This window comes from Palaemon carinicauda, chromosome 31 (genome assembly GCF_036898095.1).
Source record: "Palaemon carinicauda isolate YSFRI2023 chromosome 31, ASM3689809v2, whole genome shotgun sequence".
In the NCBI taxonomy this organism is placed as follows: domain Eukaryota; kingdom Metazoa; phylum Arthropoda; class Malacostraca; order Decapoda; family Palaemonidae; genus Palaemon; species Palaemon carinicauda.
Genome location: NC_090755.1, coordinates 30195770 through 30223333, shown reverse-complemented (window position 1 = coordinate 30223333; position 27564 = coordinate 30195770). Strand labels below are relative to the sequence as shown.

Genomic DNA, 27564 nt, shown 5'->3' with positions numbered 1-27564 from the left:
TCTATTCGGGGTGAAGATTGCTCTGTCATATAAAAAAATACGTCCCCAGATATTATGCGATATCCTTAAAGCTATATTAAGGATACTCGTGCCAGGAGTTAGAGTTCTGGAGACCTATGGTTAATTCTCTGGGAGTATCACTGTAGCAAATATCCCTTAGAAAGCTACCTTAAGGAACCTTCCATCAGGACGACATGGCCGAGCCCAAAAATAGCTAAGGTTTATATCGTTAGGGAAAATAGCCTACAAATTACTTCCAGTCAGGGGTCCGATGACACCAGGGATAGGTCCAATACCTCCACCAACGGATCTAGTGATATTAAATTATACTACAGAGGCTTCATGCACACAGAATATCAGGGGGATGAGAAGGCCATCAAAGAAATCATCACCAACAACGTGTCACCTACCGACGAGACCACGAAAGTGAAACTTATTATCTACTATCAGACTGCTAAGACCCGCAGTTTGATTATGAGGGATAATCCAGCGCCCCCTGATAACGATCTTCTGAGGAAGACGAATGTAGTCTACTCCTATCAATGCCCAGTCCGAGGATGCCCGGGCAAATACATCGGTATGACTACAATGAAGCTTTCAAAGAGGATTTCGTGTCACGTCCAACAAGGCGCTATAAGGAATCACACCATACAGCGACACAACACCCAGATTAGTCGAGCAGACATCGTCGCTAATACCAAGATTATTGGCAGCGCCCCGGACAGCAGGCGCTTACGAATATTGGAAGCCCTATTCATCCAGAAAGAGAAACCAGTATTGAATACGACTCAAGAGATGTTTCTCTTGCCATCATGTCGTCGCATCAACGCTAGGAATCAAGAACAGGACCCCCAGAATGATAACAACCCCGATCCTGACACGCCTACAAATGAAGAAATCGTCCGGCCGAGCACTGATTATGGCGGCGAGCAAGGTCCGGAATCCCAATCTGCTGAGCGAGAGAGGAGCTTGCCTGACTTTTTGGCTGTCTCGGCACGCGTCCTGACCAATCAGAATTCAGGATCCCTTCCCGCCTCTCAGCCTGGGAGACCGAGCCGAGCTCGTCGTACCTCAGTCACCCGAGCCTATAACCTCCGCTCGGCCAATCAAAATTCGAGGCCCCTTTCTACGAACCAGCGCCGGGATATATAAGGCCCCTGATCTAGCCACAGCCTCACTTCTCGCCTGGAGACGGAGCAAGCAGTTCCGAAACACGTCGTGATCTACTCCTGACTTTGTCCTTTGTATTTTTCGAGTATTACTTGTACTTGTGTTAAATACATCGAGTCTTAACCTGAACTGTATTCTTCACCTACCTGATGAACTTCGCCGACTTGCTAGCTGAATGTAGCAACCCAGTAAAGAGAATTGTCCGTAAAATTGAGAAATTGGACAAAAAAATGGAATTCTGGCGATGCAGCAATAATATTCAACACTACTTGTTTGAAGGAGGGTCTCTTACCGAAAAATAATAATAATAATAATAATAATAATAATAATAATAACTAAAGTGAAATATTAAAAAAAAAAAAAAACAGTACAACATGAAAACATATATTTCATGTACAGTATACTGTAAACTATAAAGTCTTATGTCAACCTTTTCAACAGAAAAAACATTTGCTGCAAGTTTGAACTTTTGAAGTTCTGCTGATTCAACTATCCGATTAGGAAGATCATTCCACAACTTTGTCACAGCCGGAATAAAACTAGAATACTGAGCCCCATGATGGAGAAGGCCTGACTATAAGAATACACTGCATACCTAGTATTACGAACAGAATGGAACTGTCCGGGAAGATCTGAATGTAAAGGATGAGCAGAATTATGAAAAATCTTTTACAACATGCATAACGAACTAGTTGAACCACGGTGCCAGAGATTTATATCTACAGTAGATCAGGAATAAGAAATTTAATAGACCGTAAGTTCCTAATTTCCTGTCCAACCGATTAAGATGAGAATCAGCAGCTAAAGACCAGACAGGAGAACAATACTCGAAACAAGGTAGAATGAAAGAATTAAAAAATTTCTTCAGAATAGATTGATCACTAAAAATCTTGAAACACTTTCTCAATAACGGATTTTGACATAGGAAAAATCTATTTCTAGGTGAGATAGCCATGTCGTTCTGATGGAAGTTCCTCGTTGGCAGCTTCTACTCGGGATATTTCTGCGAGTGATATACTAGAGAAATTTTACCATAGATAGAGATAACATCAGAGTTCTAACCTCCGGAGCGAATATCGCAAGAGATATCGTGTATATAACAGGGACGTGTTAATAACAAGCCATGGTTATCCTTCCCCAAATAGAATTAACCTTGTCTCGAAGGACATGGGATAGGGTAGGATACATAGGCGAGAAAGCCGTTACAACTCCCGATCTCTATGTGCTACAACTAATTACACGTTTCCTGTTGAACCATTCCAGGAGCAGCAATCGCATGACGCGAGGTCCCACACTGAGAATTGGGAGGGGATGAAAAGCAACGGCCGAGCCATCAGGAGAACATGGATGCCTCGCCCCAAAACAGATTTTTCCTACGTCAAAATCCGTTTTTGGGGGGCTTGATCCATGTCGTCCTGATAGATATAAGTATACTTCCTTCAGCATTGGTAACTATGGTATTGAACGATGAGAGTAAGCGAAAAGTTTCTAAAATAAAATAGGAGCAAAGGAAATCATTAGACCTAATGTGTTTCTCAGAAGTAATTTTGCTGTCGAGAATCACACCTAAAATTTTAAAAGAATCATACAGAGTTAAAGAAAGTTAATCAATGCTGAGATCCGGATGTTGAGGAGCCACTGTCCTTGGCCTACTTACAACCATACTTTGAGTTCTATTAAGATTTAACTTCATGCCCCATAATTTGTCCCATGCACTAGTTTTAGCAACCCAAATCTACATTCAGGAGATGGAATTGATTCAAAGAGTGTAGCATCATCTGCATATGTCTTTGCAACATCCTTTCCGACATTAGTTGCACTCCCTTTTTAGCCTTCAACTATTACTGTTCCTGCTCCCTTTCCTCCATCTTACTCTCCAACCTTTCAAATTTATATTGCGATTGCCTGGATTTTCTCTAGCCTCCAGTGACTGTCCTTATGGCCTGAATTCATAAATCCAATCCAATCAAATATTTATAACTGTCTTTTGTTTGGATGAATGATATAAATTATCTTAATAATGTTAGATGTTTATCTTTCCATATATTGCGTTTCATCCATTGCCTGTGGAATGTTCTCATTTTGCTGTCCAACATCTTTGAATATGAGTCTAGCTATGTGTCTTTCTAGTGTGGGTAATGTACCTTATGATGGCAATTCTTCTTTAAACAAAAATCTTGCAATGCAACCCAGATAGTATTATAGACTCAAAATCCGGATGTAACAGGTAATAAGATGTTAATACAGTTAAGCTTTTGTGTATCGTGGATATTTGATTACTGAAGTGTATGGACCTTAAAAATTGTCAAGATTACAAGAAAAAATACTTTCCTGCCATCTTATTAGTAATGCACTGAATGCGGGATGAGTATTAAAGAGCATACAAGAAAGAGCGTTTATTTAGACACTATTAGTTGGCTACACTATTAGAAAACATTCAATCTTGGCATATGTTCAAGTGGTAAATGTACGTGATAAATTTTTAACAATCCAAACATAAATATTAGATGTTCAGGTAGGAAAGGATAAGGTTGGAAATTAGCAATGAAACACGTTCAAAAGTCTGAGAGGGGAAAAATTTTATTGGAGTACAATACAAATTTGAATAAAGTAATGAGTATTGCGATGAAAGTTTTTGCACGTGTGAGCTTTTTAAGTGGATACGTGCTAATGAGACTAGTATTAGCATGAAATTATTCATGCGGTGCCCTATGCCACCCCTGCAGTGTTCACGTGTTTTTCATTTGATTTTTACTGAATTTTTATACTATTTTAGAGAAGAGGCAAGGCAGTCGTCATCTCAAGTTAGGTTTCTTGTTAAAATTAAACATAAGAGAATAAGGAAAAAAGACGAAAAAGTATCCATAAAGCACAAATTAAGTGATTATCTTGAAGACAAAAGCTTGAATACATGTCACTCAAATTTGTCCACAGCCCACAGGTGTTAATCAGTGCAAATGACTTCATGAACTCTAGGCATAGCTTAAGGGTCTTTGCAGCATCCCTGCCTTTAGCTAAACCATACCAACTTTTTAGTGTTTTACTTTACCTCCTTTCCCGCATTCTTTCTTCCGTCATGCTGGCTATAACTTATCAATTTTTAGTTTGTGGTCCAATTGTGGGTATTTCCTCTGTTGACCCTCGTTAATGAAAGTTTCCTCTGGCCTCATTTCTAAATCATTATGGCCCAAATTCATAAAGTCTTTCCTCACTTACTTCAAGTTTTATCTCAGGTTTTCATTATGGGGTTTGACCATCTGATCATTTTTGTGAATGTTCTTCTATCTTATGCAATACTCATTTGCTTTTGAAAGTCATCGGTACCATTCTTCAATGATCTTGAGGGTCTCTTGAATGGCTGGCATTATGCCATTTCCATATCAAACACTCTGTTTGCTAATTTCTGATCTCCCATTCTCATTGCATGTCCATACCATCTTATTTTTAGATCCAAATTCATTTTGTAACCTTTGAATATCACATCTCCTTTTTTTTTTTCTTATTTATAATATGATCTAACCAGCATATATACTTCCGCCATAAATTCAAGCATTTTGTGTTTACATTTTTTCAGAATCTACTTTTTTCAGTCATTGAATTCATACAAAACAACGGTGAAACTGTTGGACTCAGCTGATTAAGTATACAAAAGGTAGAAAATTTTTTGATATTTTTTCTAACTAAATAATAGTACTGATTATTAAATATTATGATAGCCAGTTGTTTAAAAACATTGGAATGAGTAATGAATCAGAGATGTTAAGGTGTCTCAATGAAAAGAGGACAGAAACACTGAAATGGAAGAAAATGTTAATTGTTGAAGCCTTTCATTGTTACATTAAGTATCTTTAGAGTCAGGCGCTGCATAACTGAAGAGATGCTTCAATATCTAAAAAGAAAACCGGTTGATGAAGCTTTGTGAACGAATGTTTTTTTTTTTTTTTTTTTTTTTTCGACTTAGAGGAAGAATTATGCTTTGGTCTACTTCAAGTGGTTATGTCATTCAGCATACAAAGTTACTCACATCATATACACACGCATATGTGTGTAGGTCCTTATACATGTTTGAGTTTTGGCCAATTTTCATAAACCCCGTTGGCCAACTGCGGGTTGGTGATGGTGGGAGACTTTTGTCTGATCGCTCATAGCAAACCAACCTGAATGGTGGCCTTGACTAGGACAGCTCTACGGATCATGGCGACAAAAAAAAAAAAAAAAAAAAAAAACACAACGTTAATATATCCCTATTCGGAAGAGAGAGAGAGAGAGAGAGAGAGAGAGAGAGAGAGAGAGAGAGAGAGAGAGAGAGAGAGAGAGAGAGAGAGAGAAACGCATAATATATATATATATATATATATATATATATATATATATATATATATATATATATATATATATATATATATATATTGAGAAAGTATAAATGAAAAAAGATAAAGAATATTGTGGATGTACGGTGTATTTGACAAGATATCGATCGATTAAGAGATTTTACGATGTGAGCGAAGAATGTAACATGTCGATGGAGAGTGACAGGTCATAGACTATTGGTCATAGTTTTATTCCAGTTGTGACCAAGTTCTGGAATGATCATCCTGATCGGGTTGTTGAATCAGTAGAACTACAAAAGTTTAAACTTACAGCAAATGTTTTATGTTGACCAGGCTGATATAAGTCCTTCTATAATTTATTTATGAAATATGTTTTAATTTTGTTATGATTTTTAAGATATCTTATTTTAATTGTTCATTACTTCGCATATCGTTTATTTGATGTTTACTAGTGATATCGAGCTGGTTGGGATTGATAGAAAGAAACTGCTGAAAATTGAATATTAACACTTTAATGAATATAGAATTCCTTTGCCTTCATTCAGACAACGTTGGAATAGGCTAGGCCTAATTGAAAATTCGATTAAAACCTCATATCTGGAGGAATATCTGTTTTCGGATTTCAAGAATCTGAATATGTTAAAGGTTCCCTAATAACAGTATAATTTTTAAATGAACCACTTAAAGGAAATACCACCCTATGTCTATTCTATTCTATTCGTTAATTTTCATTTTTTCCCCGTCAGGTGTTCAACTTGTATTTTCCTTCCGGGTTATTTTTTTTCTAAAATAAAATCCAATTCAGCAGTCTGGTTAATTTTATGGTTATGACAATAATATTCTTACTATAAGAAAGGCTGTCTATCCATCAGAGTTTTGTTTATTACAGATAGTCTGTTGGTAATGAGCTTCATTTGTAACATTCATAAAATCTTAAACAAAAACATAAGGTATAATTTATATATGAAGGTCGACGTTATTACAATTGCTGAAATTTCGCAATATTATATAGGCTACTCGTGTAACGTCATCCCATTATCCCAAATATACTTTCTGAGAACTGAAGGAATAATACTTCGTGGTTAAGGGCATCGTTCTCACCATAACTTTATGAAATACACACACATGAATGCCACGGTATGAATTATTATCCATCCTTATCCTAAATCCACAAGTGTTGTTTACTTTTCCACATGTGCAGAGAATGTGAACTTCAACGGAACATGAGACTGATCTTTGGCCGATATTAGGTTGCTTAGTTATGTTTCTCCTCCGTGGTTGTCGAATCAGTTCTTAGATAAATGAAGTTTTGAATTTTCTTTCTCATACTATTCCTATTGTGCTAATATCGCATTGAGCCAATCTTTTATAAAATAAATCGAGCGTTTAGCCGAGGAATGAAATAAATTTCTCTGGATGCGGATATGAGGGAGAATTGTATAAAGCTGTTAAATAAAAGCATATGATTGCAATGAACACATTTACAGAATTATTACTCAGTAATGTCATTAGCTGAAAGTTTTAAAACGTTTTACCTTCTTTGGCGACACGTGTTGCAAGCAATGATTACTTGAAGGAATGTCATTTGTTAAAAAATATGTATAAGAACACATATTAGAAAAAAAAAACATTGAATCTTTATTGCAGTGTAACTCGTGTGACAATGCCAATAGGAAGAGCCGTGATTGGCTACAAAAGCAGCAAAGTGGTTGCAGACATCAGACTAAGTTTGACGGTGCAACCTCCAGGTGGCAGCAGCAGCGTCGATATTGTGAGGGTGTCGTCTGCTTCTCGTCGTCAGTTGATTGTAAACACTGGCGATGGCGAGTAGTGTAAGTGGGAGGGAGTGTGGGGTGGTGTCACTACTATACTGGATTACGGATTAATACACGATTATAACCACGCCATGTCACTTAGGGTAAGTAAGATTTCGCTCCAACAATTCGTAGTTAGCTACCTGTTCATAGATTAGGTCACAGTAAGGCATACGATACCTTCTGAATGTCATAGATCAGGACAAGCTGTCAAATTCGCCTGCATGGTGGGTGGGGGGAGTAGCTTATTGGTCAGTTGCACTCCTAAAGAAGAAAACTCTAGAAAGCACGAATGTACTATTATCCTTTCCATGTTTCAATTGCCTCTTATCCCCTCGGCCTAACATTTTCATTATTCAATAGTTTCTTCTGGCATTGCTTCTGTCTTTCGCTGAACGTGTGACGTTACTCGAAATAAAGGCAACACCCCATGCAGTGACAGATATTGTTACCAGTTAATAAATGATATTTCATATTCATTTATTTCTTTTTAGCTTACGTCAAGTTGTTTTGTAATGATAAGATTAGATTATTTGGGTAAAGCTCGTGCACGAATTACTGCAGATAACATTGTAAGAGGTTAGGCCTATATCTTTTAAACTTTATTAGTACTACAGTCGTAACGAGCTATTTTGTGTAATGATTTAAAGTGATTTAAGAGTATTATGCTGTATGATTATGATTTTAAAAAGCTAAATATTTTTTTTTGTGACAAACCATTGCGAAATAATTCATTCGCCAGTAATCTGGACTAGATCCTTTCTAGGCCTAGGCTACTGTGCTAAAAAAGTAAGGGTGTTTTGACAAAATATTGCATGACAGTTAAGTACATGCTAAACATCTTTGGCGCTTTATTGGCAGATTTAGTGTTTCTTAGCTTTTCATAATGAGTTTATGGGTAGCCTATATAATCAGATTTCCATGGATATAAACATTTTTATAAGGCTTCCTGGTTATACCACGCGGATGGTTGGGATTATCTTTATATAGTCGGTACTCTCCCATGTATTTTGCCCTGCCATAATAAATAGTGATGCATTTTAAATATGAAATTTCAGTATTGTTTATATCAGTTATAATAACAACATTGACCTGTTTATAGAATGTGAACGTTTGTTGCAGTATCATAGCGTAATCCGTTATCTTAATCTTCTGTTTTTACGTTATTTAGTGTAAAGGGAAGCAAATATCTGGAACATCTTGTTGTGTCTACTAAACACCGACTAATTTGTGAATGAAATTATGCATTATACATTCTGTTATACGCCCACCATATATATATATATATATATATATATATATATATATATATATATATATATATATATATATATATATATATATATATATACTGTATATATATATATATATATATATATATATATATATATATACTGTATATATATATATATATATATATATATATATATATATATATATATACATATATATATATATATATATATATATATATATATATATATATATATATATCACTACAGTTCACTCGAACGTGCTAATATGTTTAATTATCGCACGTTGGAATGCACAATTGTATTTGCTGTTATTTTTCGCGAAGTACACTGTTGGATGATTGTGATATGAAATGAGGTAATTTCATCTAACTTAAACATGTTTGAGTATACATATGCATGAATATGTGTATATATATGTATATATATCTATATATATATATATATATATATATATATATATATATATACAGTATATATATATATATATATATATATATATATATATATATATATATATATATATATATATATATATATACATATAAACTATCTCTTTTGATCGTAAGCATATTTTTTATTTCTTCTTATTATACTCACATTCTATTAATTGCAATCACGTTTCATGTTTCAGATTGCTGATACATACACATTCATTATGATTTTCCCACGTAAGCTTAATTCATGTTACTGGTCTTGACGTCATCATGGCCAGTTGACAAGAATTGTATCTGTTTTTACTCTCCGGTAATAGTATCTTTTTGTGATCATTCTTGTTCCTTTGCGAGTGCATTACTCTTTAGGATTGTTCTGTGGCATTTTTCCCCATTTCATATTTGTTATTGTTCATTGCATATCATCTTTATATCAAAATTATTTATTCGGGTAATTGATAGCTTGATTTTATGCTTTTTAACTGGAATGTATTGGGAAATTTCAAAAGAAAAATACAAGCGAAAAATCACTCCATTTATTGATAATGAAATCAGCGCGAAGTCTAGTTATTGGTTTTGTTCACACACACACACACACACACACACACACTTTGTAAACCTTATTGGGTCATCCTTCCACCAAAGCAATTATAGAAGGGAAGAAGAGTAGACTACCTGACGCCTCGATGACGCAATAGCTTAACTACAATTTTGTAACCCAACGTCATTGGGGATACATAATGTCAGTCGAGTGGATGACTGGATGAAGGTTGGCAACATCTTTCTTGCCTGTAATATACCAAGAATCTCTCTCTCTCTCTCTCTCTCTCTCCTCTCTCTCTCTCTCTCTCTCTCTCTCTCTCTCTCTCCTCTCTCTCTCTCTCTCTCTCTCTCTCACTCAGGTTTTGTGTAATGAAACTTATTAATTATTCTTATTATAAAAAAGGACATTTAGCTTAAATATTGTGTTGTTATAATTAGAAGTATCATAAATTTATACAGAATTCCCTGACTCCGAGTTAATTAGAATGATGTCTTCCGGGTTGCTTACGTATCAAAAGGCCGTGCTTTGCAGTGAGCGAGGCTTATCTCAAACTAACCAACAGCCGAATCATCTCCATCGTTATGGATGCATCAAATTAAGGGGTCGGTTGCCTGATTGCGCCCTCTCCAATGAATTTGATCAAACCATTCACTGTTATCCTCCGACCGGCTCGTTTTTAGTTATTACCTTCATCATTATACGGCTCCACGTTTATTCACAATCACATAATGTGAATTTCATACTTTAGAATAATGAGAAAATAACAGTTTTTAAATTATCGATTGCATTCACCTTTGGGAATAACATATTCAAATGGGTATTCATAATGATAAGTGTATCTACCAGTTACAGGATTCAACTATACCTCTGAATCGATACAATAATAACGATATGACAGTCCAGTATATTTTGAGGAATAGGATTTAATCCTGGCTATGGGCCGAACAAGGGAAAGGCCCAGGAATTGTTGGCTTTAATACCACAACAACAACATTAATCCAGACCTGGTAGAGGCACTTATCTGATATGAATCCGTGTTTGGTATTTCATTCCCAATTTAAGAATAAATTTCAACTATGTGGTTCAATTTATATTTTTTAATATGGAATATGTATATTCGTGATAGTTGTTTTGACTTTATTTTCTTGCATGACCTTATCTCTAATCGGCAACTGTTATCATTGAACACCTGTGTGTGCATATCGCACCACTTTCAATGGGTGAGTAATTTTTAGGTCATACCTCAAATAATGATTTCTTTTATTTTTTCTTTAGTATAATAACTCTTTAGTTTTCTGCAAAATATTAAACGGCAAGTTTGTTTCGGTACTTCATTAAAACTTAAACATAGTATTTAGTTTTATTTTAATGTTTTACACACAGACAAACACACACACCTATATATATATATATATTATATATATATATATATATATATATATATATATATATATATATATATATATATATATAATCTATATATACTTATATATCATTGTGTGCTGATTCAATACACAACTTCAGATGCCTTGTCGATTTTTAATGTGTTGGTTTTATTGGCTCTTTACAAACAAATGTTTGATAATGTACAATAAAGAATGAGTTTTTATCCATATAATTTCACCACAGCCAGTAACTGTATTCTTCAAGGTATTTCATAATGGGTTAGGGATATACGTATCTTAATTGTCATGTTCAGATATATCTGGTCGCTGAGTGATTCATACTCGAGTAAGCAATGGCGAAAGATCTGTATGTTGTGGTTCGGATGTGTTAACCTAACCCAGAATTCTCTTATACGTACATTTATTGAAACCATAATATTTCCGACCTAGTACGCGCGGAAAACTATTGTCACCTAATAATGTTCAATTCCATTCATGGAGACAACATTTAAGGCAAACACATGATATATATATATATATATATATATATATATATATATATATATATATATATATATATATATATATATATATATATATGTTTGTGTGTGTGTGTTAGTAATGCAGTATGTTTTTTTGCATCAGAGGACCGATAATTAGATTATATAATTGCCAATTATGAATGTAATCTACCAGTAATAGGTCTTTATCTTAGTAGTGTTGTTTACTATGACGTCATTTTTAACCGTTGTACTCCTCCTCACGTTAGTGTAAATGATAGCATATACCTCACTTTAGTCTCAGTTATCTTTTTTTTTTTTTCCTTTTTTTGTCAGCTTAACGGGCCGTGGTAATCAATATCTGATTATTTAGGACCTTTTGTCGAACTTGTGACTTTTGAACTTTGATCAGCTTGACCTTTCTCGAGACCAGGAATTTCGTTTCCGTTTAACTTTAGTTGAAATATCGGTTGTATTTATTTGCTTTTATGTATTTTTATTTACTGTATATGTGTTTGTTATTTTAATATCGACATTGTAGCTTTATCGTTTGTCAGTTGTGGGAGAGTATTTTAGTAAATGCTGTTTTTCTCCCATTATTCGGTTTTTAATCAAATGTATATCCGAGTGAATATTTTTTTTTTCCAGCTGTATTTAAATAGTGCCGCCGATGAAAGTAATAATTGTAAAATCTTGTGTAAATGTATCAAAATATTATCAGTTAAGTAGTATGCTAATTATCTACCTTACACAGTATAGGCTACGTAACAAAAAAGATTTGAAGGAATTCCTTAATTTGCTTTGGATGAAATTGGGTACACCAAGAACGGATTATTTTTCCTTTTTGTTAAGTTGTTTGTTCAACAAACACCAGTTGTTTATGCAAATGCTTTGTGCGTAAACAAACTCAAGGTACGCTCATTAGAGAGTTGATGGTGATTGGGGTACGTAATAGACTTTTCTATTTAGCTTTTTGTTAAGGTTATTCATTAAGATCTGAGACTATATTCGATAAGCTGGTCGTATCGGGTAAAGCATAAAGCGAGAGGAAGGGGAGCTAGCTTGTTTCTTAAGTGTTTAGATAGATTAAAAAGAATATTTGCCTTTATCATTAGAGGCATTTATCATATATTTTTATATTTTATTTATCATGTTATTTTTCCCTTAATCATTATTTCCAGTTTTTGGTAAGTGATCCCTTTGCATTTCGAGTGATTTTTGTTGAATGCTGTTTTTATTATCACATATTTCATTTTGAGTAGTCTACCCCCTTTGGTTGAAGTACTAGGTAGCAACTTATTCCATTATTCTTTTATTTTATACATGGTGCTTAGCCTACTTGGCTTAGTTAATAACGCCTCGTGATTTGTACTTAGACTCATTATAAAGTGACGCCTTCATTTTCAATTGTTTTGCTTGTTACATCCCAAAGGGTATTACCTGGAATCTCCTTACTTATTGAGATTTCAAAGACAACTGAGTGATTTATGATGCAACTCTGTATTACAAATAAGTAAACGAATTCTGATTAAATCTTTCACCTCACCAGCGAGAGTCCTTAGATCGATACAAGGCGGGGGGAAATGTCCTAGGCCTATCTCTGGAAAATCCATTGAATTCTCTTTTGATCCATGTTTTGAATTATGTATCTAATAGTTATTTGAACGTAAAAGGGCGAAGCCTTGGTAGAAAAGGCAATGGTGCAAGCCTTTGTACCATGGTCTTCCACTGTCTTGGGTTAGAGTTCTCCTCCTTGCTTGTGGTATTCAAGCACACTATTCTATCTGTCCCTATTTTCTTTCCTCATTGGGCTATTTTTTCCTGTTGGAGCCCTTGGGCTTATATCATCCTACTTTTCCAACTAGGGTTGTAACTTAGCTAGTAATAATAAGAATTTTCAAGAGCCAGAGGTTAACATCTTAAGTGAAAATAAATAAGTATTTCTAGCGCTGTGTGGGTTGACCGGTGTAGGACTGATCGCACTGGTGATCAGCACTGAGTAGAGAAATTCTAAAAGAAAGCCTAATTCCAGGAAAGTTGTCCACACATTTAATATACGGATGTAGCCTTGGCAATTATCCAGTTTGTTGGTTATAAAAAGGTCAGCAGGAGTGATGCAATGTTTGAGATAGTTGAAATGACAATTAAATCGTAGATGTAAGGATGTGGTTAACAAATTGGAGGTTTGTCTGTATTCTGATGATATTTTTACTGTGCGATAAGACTATGAATTTGAAGTTCATCTACTTTTCCAAGGTGCTCTCTCTCTCTCTCTCTCTCTCTCTCTCTCCTCTCTCTCTCTCTCTCTCTCTCTCTCTCTCTCTCTCTCTCTCTCTCTCTCTCCTTCCTGGAAACCTATATGACGGGGAAATTGAAGTTTTTGCTAAATACAGTAGAGGCGCCTCGTGTTTTGATGTTTCAAAGTACTGTAATCAGCTTCGGTGTGTAATGCAGAGCTGCTAAAGTGATAATATGCTTCCTATCCAGTATAACTATTTAATATTTACTTTTGAGGAATAAATAATTCGTATAACATAATTTTAATCTTTTCATTAATTCGGTATAAAAGTTGAGATTCTTGGCTCTAGTTTTGGTAATTTTTACCAATATATTTAATCATATTTTTGAGTGTAATTAATAATTACTGCTGAAGAAAATGTATTATATGCATTGTATAGCCGAATATGATTAATATTTTATTATGGTGTTCGTTAACGTTTTTTTTATTCAACACAAAATTTTTATTTTTAAAGTTGATATGCTGTTGTCAATGGTTAAACTACTTAGTGACAACTTGTACTAATCTCTCTCTCTCTCTCTCTCTCTCTCTCTCTCTCTCTCTCTCTCCTCTCTCAACTCATATAATTTGTACACATTCTTTACCATTTATCGATGCTTAGGGATTCCTGGAAGAAATGAGGCATTCCCTTTATTTGCGTGCAGACGCCAGGCTACCTAATTCAGGTTCGTGCACTGGTGAATGTACTGCAGGTACTTGTCAAATGCTTCGGGTCATGTTATTGTATTGAATTTTGCTGGAAACTAAAGGTGATTATTAGTTTTAAGGTGTCGAGTTGTTTCGTTATTTCGGGGAGTGAAAAAACTTGAAGAGCGAAGGACTGCAATGAGCATTACAATTGGGTTTACTCAGTAGTGATGTGAATATAGATTTAGTTCAGCTTTTCACTTTCTGAGCAATTGACAGTTTGTTCTAGATACCCTGATTGATCATGACTGAATGATTCTCTCTCTCTCTCTCTCTCTCTCTCTCTCTCTCTCTCTCTCTCTCTCTCTCTCTCGTGTTTGTATATTCCTCATGAATGTAATTGTAGCTTGGGTTTATTTTAAACATGATAATCAATCATTCCAATATATATATATATAATATATATATATATATATATATATATATATATATATATATAATATATATATATATATATATATATATATATATATATATATATATATGTATGTGTGTATACAACGTTTCAGTAGAGTCTAAAACTCAGAGACGGCATTTCTCCCTACACAGCAAGCTCAAGTTAGGTTTCAGGATAAAGACGAAAACCGTATTTTCGTTTTTCTATCTAATATTTGGTGTCATACTCGTATTTCAAAACACTTTCTTACTTGATATTTCGGTAAGATGGAATTACACTTCAATATAAATGGTATGGAGTGAAAATGTAAAATAAAAAATTATTTGGAATCTCCGAAATCAATTCACAAGTACTGGTAAATGAAAACTTATAATATTCTATGTAACGGGAAATTTGAAGGTTAATTTTGAAATACACGAGTGATTTTTCCCAAGGCTTCACATAATTTAATGACCAGTCTCACAACCTTCCCTCCTCTCAGACAATCTTACGGGTCTATTCTTTCAACGGGATTGTCGGTTTTCAGGGCCGTTAATCACTTGTCCAACACAGGCTGATGAGGCGTACTGGCCTCCTCAAATTATCTAGTTTTGTAAACTGAGTTGATCTCGTATTCGATTCCCTTTAGAGTGGAGCTGTTAGTTATGAAAAGCTGTGTTTTTGCTTCTCCAGCACTTTCTTTGCAACAAAATAGCTTCTGTATTTTCAACGCAGTTGGTGTCGCATTCTCATGATTGGTCACGCTTGTGCAACACAGCCTGCCCCCCTCAGAATATCTAGGTTTACAAACTACCTTAGTCCCCGATTGCATTTCTCTGGGAATTGCATCACTGCTCACAACACCTTGTAGTCCGGTGCCTCCAGCATTTTCTCTTCAGTAGATTATCTTCTGTATTTCCATACATGAAATCCATGTCTTGCCATTTCTGTTTACATATATACCTCTCTCTCTCTCTCTCTCTCTCTCTCTCTCTCTCTCTCTCTCTCTCTCTCTTTCTTTCTCTCTCTCTCTCTCTCTCTCTCTCTCTCTCTCTCTCTCTCTCTCTCTCTCTCTCTCTCTCTCTCTCTCTCATGGTATATGACTGAGAAATTGTGGCTTTTGCTCAATTTAGACATTTTGCATTTTAAAGTAGCCAAATAATTTTTAGCACTTGAATATTTTCCAAGAAAACTTACTAATGTGATATGTGGAATCGAAGGCAGATTGGGAAACGTTTGAATCAGAAATATGGCGTCAAATAAAAGTGAACTAGTGCTCACTAAAATGATAGAATTGGAGTAATGTCTGGAAGGAGAATAAGGAAATACGTGATACCCAATAATGAAACAGGGAAGGAGACGGAAATAAATTGGGAAATTCAATCAATTGATAACCAATCTTGGGGAAGGTGATAATGAAATGGGAAAAGTCAATAAAAAGACTTCTGGATAAATGAAAGGAAATAAAATATGTAAATGAAGTTACCCAGTCTTACTCAGTGAAAGAAGTTGTTAGAAGATACAAAACGAAGTTATCGATAAGATTGCCGCTTAAGACGATAGATGAAATGAAGCGAAAACCTCGGAAAGAATGAATGAAAGAAAAAAGAAAAAAAAAGAAAGAAGGAATCGATAAATAAAGCGTCCCCGTCTAGCCCAGCTGGCTGGTTTCTCTTACAAGACAAAGAAGAAGAAGCAGCCAGTGACCCACCAAACGACTGCTGACCGCCTGCCTCTCTCTCTCTCTCTCTCTCTCTCTCTCTCTCTCTCTCTCTCTCTCTCTCTCTCTCCTCTCTCTCTCTCTCTCTCTCTATTGATTTACTCTGAGCTTGAAGCCACATGCTTAATGCTTTTTCATGATTATTGCTAAAGCAAATGAAGTAGGTATATTTTTTTTCTCAACATGTAAGGGTAATTTACATTTTCCTAATTATTTGTTCACATCTGCATTTTTACGTATTTGCTTATTAGTTGATTTGTTGTTGTTGTTTATTTATGTTCTGAGAGTGAGTGTGGCTGTATGATTTTACAGTCTTATTTAATATTCTTTAATTGATTGATTAGTCAATTAATTTATTTATTATAGTAAACAGAAACAAATTCTTGAAGCATTTTAACGAATTGCCAGCGGCTATTCCACAATGTTAGTGAGGCCTTAATCTATTTATGTTTATATATTTGTTTATATTTGTTTTTCATAATTTTGTTGTTACGTTGAAGATTATTCTCAACTAACTCAGTTAACGGAACCCTTTCATATCAGCACTAGAGAGTTATGGAGTCTTTTAACTGGCCAGACAGTACCACAGTGGATCCTTCTCTTTGGTTACTGTCCAATTTCTCTTTGTCTATTCATACACCGAATAGTCTAGCCTATGCTTAACTGATTCTCCTCTGTCCTCATACACCTGACAACACTGAGATTACCAAACAATTCTTCTTCACCCACTGGGTTAACTACTGGGCTGTAATTGTTCAGTGGCTACTTTCCTCTTGGTAAGGGTAGAAGCCTGGGTAGAAGAGAGACTTTAGAAATGGTAAACAGCCCTTTTAGGAGAGGGACAATCCAAAATCATGTCTTAAGTAGTACCATAACATCTGTACCATTGTCTTCCACTGTCCTGGGTTAGAGTTCTCTTGCTTGAGGATACACTCGGGCACACTATTCTATATTTTTTCTCTTCCTCTTGTTCCGTTAAAAATTTTTATAGGTTATATGTGATATTTATTTTAAGGCTGTTACTGTTCTTAAAAGATTTTATTTTTTCTTGTTTCCTTTCCTCACTGGGCTATTTTCCCTGTTGGAGACCCTGCTTTTCCAACTAGGATTGTAGCTTAGCTAATAATAATGATGATAATAATCATTATAATTGTGTTTTGAAAGCTGTGCATAATAGGCCCACTTATTGCATGCACTGCCCCCCCCCCCAGTGGGGTTTTACTGTCGGTACACTGTAGGCACTACTTGATAGTCTTGTAGCATCCTTTCGGCTTCTAACTCTACTCACTTTTCACCCTTTTACTGTATATCCCATTCCTGCTTCCTCTCTTCCATCTTGCTTTCCATCCATACTGCAACTCCGGAATTTCCAGAAAGTTCCACAAAGGTATTGAATGGCATCCCAGGCCCCAGCGCAAGTCTTATACTCTGCCATTCTAAATTAGTTTTGTTAAACGAACAAGGTATCAGCATCTGGAAATGGAAGTATATGCAGAAAAGGGCGTCTGTGTCGGTGGCACTGCTGCAAATGGGTGTCAGACCAACGTCTTGGTCTGATGCACCTAAAGCATTCCGTCCACAAGAAATGTGAAAAGCCTGAGGTTTCGTTCATCTTTTTAATTCGAGCAATAATTCAAGACTCATCTTAAATGATAGAGTTTGACAGTCTAAAAAAATCGGTAAACTGTTCCACAAAATATACCATTTACGGGAGAAACAGAGCCCTTTGTCAAGTTGATTTAAAACTGTCCCTCTAAGCTAAAACGGCACAATTATACAAGGTAGTTAGTTGACTAGCGGTGGTGGTACCGGCCAGCGACCAGAAAGGAAGGGTAGCAGATTTCGGTTCATATCCTTCTGTTGTGGGAAACAATACTCTTACCTGTAAATGACATGCATTGTATTTATTTATTAACTTATTTCTACAGTGAAGATGTTTTTAAGATTGGGAAATAAACCGATTCTTATACCTTTTTAAATATCTTGAAATAAGCAAGCGATACACAAGTTAATATAGTTTGTAAAATGTTCTTAAATGAACCAGAATCCAGCGGGAAGGCTAGAAGTCAATTCTTGTTGTTCCTAATTAAGTGAAACTCAGTCTGATCTTTACAATATATATATATATATATATATATATATATATATATATTTATATGTATATATATGTATATATATATATACAGTATATACAGTATATATATATATATATATATATATATATATATATATGTATATATGTATATATATATGTATATATATATATATATATATATATATATATATATATATATACAGTATATATATATATATATATATATATATATATGTATATATATATATATATATATATATATATATATATATATATATATATATATATATATATATATTCTTGAGATATGCAGACCAAATAGTAACTTTTCAAGTTTCTTTACAACGTTCTTAAAACAATCAAAATGAATTCCAATAAATGTATAGTTTTACCTGAAATTCCTTGAAGTCAGGTAGTTAAATATCGGTCCCTTTAAAGTTCCCTTGCTCTTTGAAAAGAATCCAAACTGCAACACATCCAAATTTTGTAAATATTTATAAAATAAGCGAATTAAACTGCCTATATGATTTTTCTGTTCACAAAATAAAGCAAGTAAACTCTAGTGTATAGTAATTTTTTCTACGGAACATGGTGTACTGTACAGCATTATTGACGTTACCCATTAGGTGCACAGATTACATTACTCTTCACGAGGGGAAAGTGAGCTGACAAGAGCAGAGAGAGAGAGAGAGAGTGCTGTGTTAAATCGGATGGAGTGTAGCGTTTTAGGCCTAAGCCCTTTTTCTTTATTTCAATACCCGTCGAGGGGAATATGCGAGATACGCTACGTTCAACGTGTTTTACGGCTTCGTTATATCGGCGCGCTGTGAATAGAGCTGATTATTATTATTCTTATTATTATTATTATTATTATTATCATTATTAGGAAGAAAGCCTTTAGGGTGATTATTTCGTAAAATAAGCTTAGAATGTCGATGTGAGGAAAGATAAAGCAAAGTCAGAATAAGAAAATGACATTATTATTATTATTATTATTATTATTATTAGGAAGTGCATAGGATCTTGAGGAATACTTGTAAATCAGTATGTCCGTTAACATACCAGGCAAGTTTCCGCAGAACGTGAAGAATAAGAACTTGGTGGAAATGAAAAAAAAAAAATAAGCTCAATAAAAATTGATGAAATTGAAATTGATAGTCGAAAAGGAGCTAAGAAATAAAAATGGACCTTCCAGGGAAAGGTGTAAAGAGCTTCAAATAGAACATTAGACGTTATTATATAAATGAAGTAAGTTTTTATGGTTAAAAGTAACTCTTATTTTGAATATTTTGGACTATTTAATAAGTTGGAAAATCCCCCACCCCCCGTTACAATACTTTTTAATTCAAATTAGATGTAATGGTGATTTTAATGTAAATGTATTACACATTTTAATTGAGTAGATTTCCCTGATTCAGTATTTCAGTTAAGTGACGTAATACTTTAGTGCGAACCTAATTTAACAAATCAATGAGAGGAGAATATTATGATGGATTTAAAACAATCGCTAAATTTCAATTAGATTACCGTATAACTAACTACAGTATATGTGCGATGCTGAGTGACTACACGTGTTCGTGTCCGAACTTACAATTTTTGTGCGCAAATGTGTGTGTGTGGAAGGGAGGCGTGGGTTAATGCTCAGACTGTAACTTTGGTTAATTAACGTTGTTTGTCCTTTTGTATGTTTTCATTGAGTGTATGGGTTTGTCTGTACAACTGTGTTTTGTTAATGTCTACATGTTCGTGCTTGTGTCGGTTTATGAGAGAGAGAGAGAGAGAGAGAGAGAGAGAGAGAGAGAGAGAGAGAGAGAGAACTTGAAATGGGGTTGTGTGGATATTCTAATGAATATATATGTTTCAGTATTTTATATATAATTCCATTTTGGAGTATTTTGTTACTAAAGAGAGAGAGAGAGAGAGAGAGAGAGAGAGAGAGAGAGAGAGAGAGAGAGAGAGAGAGAGAGAGAGAGAGAGAACTTGAAACGGCGTTGTGTATATACTAATAAATTAATATAATATTCAGCACTATATATATACTGTATATATATATATATATATATATATATATATATATATATATATATATATATATATATATATATAATTTCATTTTGTGGTATGTTATTCCTAAAATAGGTTAAATTATTTAAGAAGTCCTCAATATTTAACAAAACAGATATCGGCCTATGTGTATGCATTTATGTATTAGGAGAGAGAGAGAGAGAGAGAGAGAGAGAGAGAGAGAGAGAGAGAGAGAGAGAGAGAGAGAGAGAGAGAGCATATTGTGTATATATAAATACGCGTGAAAGAGGAAGCCCTCAAAATATCATGGCCCAATTATATCTCGGACGAGGTATATAAATACTGAAGTATTTATAGCAAATGTTAACCCGGGTGTAGGTTATCACAGCAGCTGCTACCTCGGAAGCAGTTGCTTTCATTAATCAGTCTATGAAATGTTGCACTCTCTCAACGGGCGAGAAGCAACCATTATTCTCATCAGTTTGTTTGTTTTTTCTATTTCTTTATGGATGTTTTGTTGTCGTTGCTGATACTGCTTCGCATATTGTCATCCCGCTCTAGAAATGAATGTCTTGTTCGTGTTTTTTTTTTTTTTTTTTTTTTTTTTTGCGAACAAATGATGATAATAATGATGATGTTTATGTCAAAAATTGTTATTATCGTATCATTTGTTAGGAAATAATGGTAGATTTGATTTTACCTACATTTCTACATATATTCTTTTTTACAAATAACAGAATTTTTACGACGTAAAGGAAAAACAGTTGGTGACCAATAAATGTTTTAAAAAGTTTTCCTTTTTGTACGTAGATGGTTTTAAAGCAAGTTCAGTTTTATGTTATAGATAATGATAATAATAATAATAGCAATATTAATAATAGTTACTAAGGATCATCAATAATTGGCCTTATTATTAAGTCTCTATGGATGTTATACAGGGGAAGGAAATTATATTTTTAATGATTTTGAGTAAAAATGTCCAGACTAGATTGCTAGAAGCGTTTACCAAAATATTTTAGATTTGTGTTTGTTCCGTAATACAATATAACTTGCTCTCTCTCTCTCTCTCTCTCTCTCTCTCTCTCTCTCTCTCTCTCTCTCTCTCTCTCTCTCTCTCCTATATGTTAATTAAAGCTACTGAATGATCAGCAAACGTAGTGGAACCTCTCACACAGGTCTTTCTTCTGCAACATCGTATAATGGCAGGAATTTTTTCTATTTATGTTGTGAATAGGTGAACAGGAGACCTCGTTGCACGATCTCACTTTTCAACGTTTCGCTTTTGACGTTTATTTTTTTCTTTTGGAGCAAATTATTGGTTTTTTCCCGCTTCACGCTGTTTGCTCCGGGCAGGGGATTAGGTAAAGGGAGATGTTTAAGTGTGAGTTATTTTTTGTAAAGTATTTGTATTTTGATGAATCTCTCTCTCTCTCTCTCTCTCTCTCTCTCTCTCTCTCTCTCTCTCTCTCTCTCTCTATATATATATATATATATATATATATATATACATATATATACATATATATATATATATATATATATATATATATATGGATATACAAACGGACAGACGCACATATATACGGTATATGTATGTATGTATATACAGTATATATATATATATATATATATATATATATATATATATATATATATATATATATATTTAAATATATTATCTATAAATATATGTAGATATATTTATGTGCGTGTGTGTATGAAATACTTGATGATTCCCTCTTGTCTGTTAAAAAGCTTAAGGTAGCCGTAATTGCATTTCTGTTGATTTCTAACGGTGCATTCAAAGTAGTAGCAGAGTTTCTTGTAATCTAGCTAATTTTCTTTGACATTATTGAAGCTTCTGATGCAATTTCATTAACCGTATTATTGCGGTTATAGTAACCGTAGAGGTATTTCATGGCACATACAAGAGCTGATTCTTTTATTTTGAAGCCATCTTACTTTTTGTAAATAGAGTAATGCATTTAAATTCCTTATTATCATTGCTATTGTTGTTGTTAAAAAGGTCTGTAGTATGGGAATTGTAAACAAAATAATAACTAAATCTGCCTTAATACTCCTTATATTAGCGAAAGGTATGCTGCACAAAGGGCTGATCCACGCTTCATCGTTTAGATTGGAAATGGTGCTGTGATCTTTGCACTGTCTTTCTTTTTAGAGACAACCCTTGCGTAGGAAATCAGCCTTATATATATATATATATATATATATATATATATATATATATATATATATATATATATATATATATATATATATATATATAGTGTTTTTATGTATATTTATTTATTTATTTATCTAAACTTCATAATACTTGTTTTCCCCTTTTTTCCTGAATGTTATAGCCTTCTGTTCCTCAGAAACTCTTTTTGCATGAGGTTGGTGGATCATTGTCTTCTTCAACGTGATTGTTAACCACCACAGTCATATAAGTACCAGGAAGATGATATATATACTAGTGGAGACATAAATACCTTTGTTTATCTGAGACATTTATAAGGAGGATATCAATGTAAGCTAGCTGATTTCGAAATCGTGGAGTGGGACGAGACTTTAATAAAGTTATCTAACGATAGATAATTACCTCCGCCAACGAAGTTGGACGGAGGTTATGTTTTACCCCCTGTCTCCAATTTTAATCGTAGAGTAATAAAACTTGCAGGGATTAACTGTTATGTAAAAAGCTGGAAATGATTAAATTTTGGAAGATCAAGGTCACGGTCAAGTAAAATGTCCAATTAACGTAATCAGCCATAAGTTTTGACAAACAGACTTCAAACTTTATTCGGATTTGATTGTATGAAAAGCCACGCCAATTGATACATGTTAAGGTCAAAGCTCAAGGTCAAGGTTGAGAAATATGTTGCCGCAGTGGAAGTATGCACTCTACTGAGTGCCCCCTCTTAGTTAAAGCAATATTTGACAGATCACGTTTGCTTCATTACGCTTCGTGTAATTGGGTTAAGTTGTGGGTCTGGTTAAGGAATTTCGTCATTGGTAAATGGAATTTTTTATGTTTTTTCTTGAAATGATGTATTGAAAGTAGATTAGTTTCAAGTTGCGTGAATCACTCTGAAATGTTTTGTCGAAGGAAACATTAGTGCCTTATTCATATGCGTACATTCAATAGTCTTTTAAATTTGACTGTACACAGAAGGTTCACTAGTACAATCTCACTATAATAAGAATGCACACAAACACACACACACACACACACACATATATATATATATATATATATATATATATATATATATATATATATATATATATATACAGTACATATATATATATATAAATATAAATATATTTGTTATACATATATGCCTAAACATACTCACTCATAACGTTCCTTTTATTATTATTATTATTATTATTATTATTATTATTATTATTATCATTATCATTATTATTATTATTATTATTATTATTATTATTATTATTATTATTATTAATATTATTATTAATCTCAGTTTATAGAGACTGGTGTATTATAGTGTTGGGTTCCGGGTTGCTTCCAGCTTCCTTATGAGTCCATCACTTTTCTTGCTTTATGTGCTGTTTAAAGTAGCATACTCTTCAGCACAATTCCTGGGGCTATATCGACTCCTACCGCGTCTAGATTCCCTTTTAATGTCCCAGGTATAGTCCCTATTGCTCCTATGATTATTAACGCCACTTCTACAGTACATGCATATTCCATAGCCTTCTCAATTCAATACGCAAGTACTGGTACTTTTCCTTTTTTCTTTTGTTCTTCCCTTATCTTTCACTCTTGAGTCCCACGGTACTGCAACATCTATGAGTGATGTTTGTTTTTTTTTTTTTCGTTTTCTTGTCGACCAAAATGATGTCTGGTCGATGTGCTTGTATAAAGCTGTCCCTCCTTATACTGCAATCCTAGATTATTTTAGCCTTATCATTTTCTACCAAAGATTAAGGCTGATGTTCGTATCATTTGTTGCTGGATTGTATTTCATAATTTCTACAGAGACTCCAATGGATAACTTTAGCCACTGTATCATGTTGTTTCTTGTATTGATTCTGAGCAAGTGCTGAACATTCACTCGCGATCTGGTTGATAATTTTTTTCTTTGCTATACATTTCCTGCACTTTGACGATATGTTAGTTCCGTCAATTGCTAGTTGAATATATCTTGTTCTTAAGGCCTGACCTTGTGCTGCCATTAGCATCCTTTCAGATTCCTTCTTTAGCCATTGCCATGTTTCCTTACTGGTTAATTCTCTAGTTTATCTCAGGAATTGTCCATGCATCGGTTTTCTTTTCTTCCGTTCTTCGTGTTTTTTTCTTGTTCTTTCCTTATGCTCTTCTGGATATTCATCCTCCTTTATCAAGTTTTCTGGCCCAGTGCTCTACTTTCGACGTTGACACAGTCTTCTATACTGATGAGTCCTTTTCCTTCATCACTTTTTGCTATGTAGAGCATGTCAGTATTCACTCTTTGGTATAGTGCTTGGTACATGCTCATTACCTTGCTAGTTTTTCTATCCATGTTGCATAGCTCTGACTTCTTCCACTTCCAGCCCTGTGCTGGATAACTGGCGCTGTCTAGGTGTTTATAGCCTTTACCATATTTCCAGAGTTAAGCTTTGACTTCATTATAGCTCTGATTCTTTACTTGTATTCTCTTCTGATATTTTATTATTATTATTATTATTATTATTATTATTATTATTATAACATGTTATTATTATAACATGTAATTTTAATTGTTCAGTGGCCACTTTCCTCTTGGTGAGGGTAGAAGAGACGTTTTAGTATGGTAAGCAGCTCTTCTAGGAGAAGGACACTCCAAAATCAAACCATTGTTCTCTAGTCTTGGGTAGTGCCATAGCCTCTGTACCATGGTCTTCCACTGTCTCTTGGGTTAGAGTTCTCTTGCTTGAGGGTACCCTCGAGCACACTATTCTATCTAATTTCTCTTCATCTTTTGTTAAAGTTTTTATAGTTTATATAGGAAATGTTTATTTTAATGTTGTTACTCTTCTTAAAATATTTTATTTTTTATTTTTTCCTTTCCTCACTGGGCTACTTTCCCTGTTGGGGCCCCTGGGCTTATAGCATCCTGCTTTTCCAACTAGGGCTGTAGCTTAGCAAATAATAATAATAGTAGTAGTAGTACTAGTAGTAGTACTAGTAGTAGTAGTAAGTAGTAGTACTAGTAGTAGTAGTAGTAGTAGTAATAGCAACAACAACAACAACAACAACCACTGTGACGAAAAGCTGGCACTCGTTTACAACTGTGACTAATAGGCGATAGTCTGGCATCAAACTCGGCCTCAAACATACACATATATAGCGTGTGTGTTTATATGTGTATGTGCTTTGTAAATCTATGTTTAATAATGGGAAAGTGGGACAAACATCCAGGGCTTATGTAAGAAATGTCAATGTATTTCAACCGACTAAAACAATAAATTACACGCGCAATTATGCAACGTTTAAAGAGGTTGGACGTGGCTCAGGTCATAAGTGGCAGATTACAACCAGATCACGTCTAAAAGGTGTCCAGAATGCGAATAAATCACTTGATCTGCAATCTGCAGAGATGTCAGAGAGCTTCTTACGTTAATGGAGTCTTTTGTTGGAACAAAGTAGGAGATATCGATAATAATTTCTAATGGGGTTTTATATATATATATATATATATATATATATATATGTATATATATACATATATATACATATATATATACATATATATACATTTATATAGTCTATATATATACACATATATATACACATATACAGTATATTTATATACTGTATATATATATATGTATATATATATATATATATATATATATATATATATATATACAGTATATATATATACTGTATATATATATGTATATATATATATATATATGTATATATATATATATATATATATATATATATATATATATATATATATATATATATATATATATACATACATACATACATACATACATACATACATACATACATACATACAGTTTATTCATATAAGCCACAAAAACCACTTAACATCGAATTCCCGCTGCCTTGGGATCAAGGACCCAAATGGGAATATAATTTTAGAATACGAATTTCTGGTGTGGCACGAATTCAAACCTATGCAGAATTGGTAAGGTTACTCCATTAAGTAAATGTGTTCATGGTAGCTATAGCCCAGCTAATTACCTGCCAATTTCTGTAACTCCTATATTATTTAAAGTTTTAAAACGTCTTTTAGCCAAACGTCTAAATCGGTTTGCTGAAGGTAATCATCTGTTCCCTAATTTGCAATTGGGTTTTCGTCAAAGCCTTTGAGCATGTTATGCCCTTTTTATAATCTCTGATGCTGTACATAAATCCCTTGATTTTGGTCAGGAAATTCGTATGATTGGCCTTGATTTTAGTGCTACAATTAGTGCACGGTACAAATTATGTGGCATGAAACCTAACTAAATAAAGTATGATTGTAAGCAGGTCGAGGACAGTGGTTCCTCAACACCCAGATCTCAGTATTAATAATGTTTCTATAACTTTATACGATTTTTTTTTTCTTTTAGTTGTGATTCTTGACATCATATTCATTTTTAAGAAACACATTCGGTATGTCTCTTTTTCAATTGCATAAGAAATGGCTTATGGAGAAGGTCGTTTATAATTTTTGAAGCTCAATCTATTCCGAAGAAGTGTTTTAATTCTTTCATTCTTCCATTCTTCCTTGTTTCGAGTATTGTTATTGTTCTCCTGTCTAGTCCTCAACTGCTGAATCTTATCTTAATTTGTTGGAGAAAAACTTGCTGTCTTTTCTTATTCCTGGTGTAGATATTAATCCCTTTCATCGTCCTTTAGCTAGTTCTTTCTGCATTTTGCAAAATAATTTTCATAATTCTGACCGTCCTTTGCCATCAG

The 27564-nt window shown here is 33.9% G+C and overlaps 1 protein-coding gene across 1 annotated transcript in view; it reads left to right on the top strand.

Moving 5' to 3' along the window:
* Window positions 1-7282: 7282 nt before the first annotated feature.
* Window positions 7283-27564, top strand: part of LOC137624375 (ankyrin repeat domain-containing protein 29-like) — a 617540-nt gene continuing 597258 nt past the window's right edge. The window contains exon 1 of the mRNA XM_068355089.1: window positions 7283-7419. Within this exon, the coding sequence (XP_068211190.1) occupies window positions 7408-7419 (12 nt within the window). The 5' untranslated portion in view covers window positions 7283-7407. The remainder of the gene's footprint in view (window positions 7420-27564) is intronic.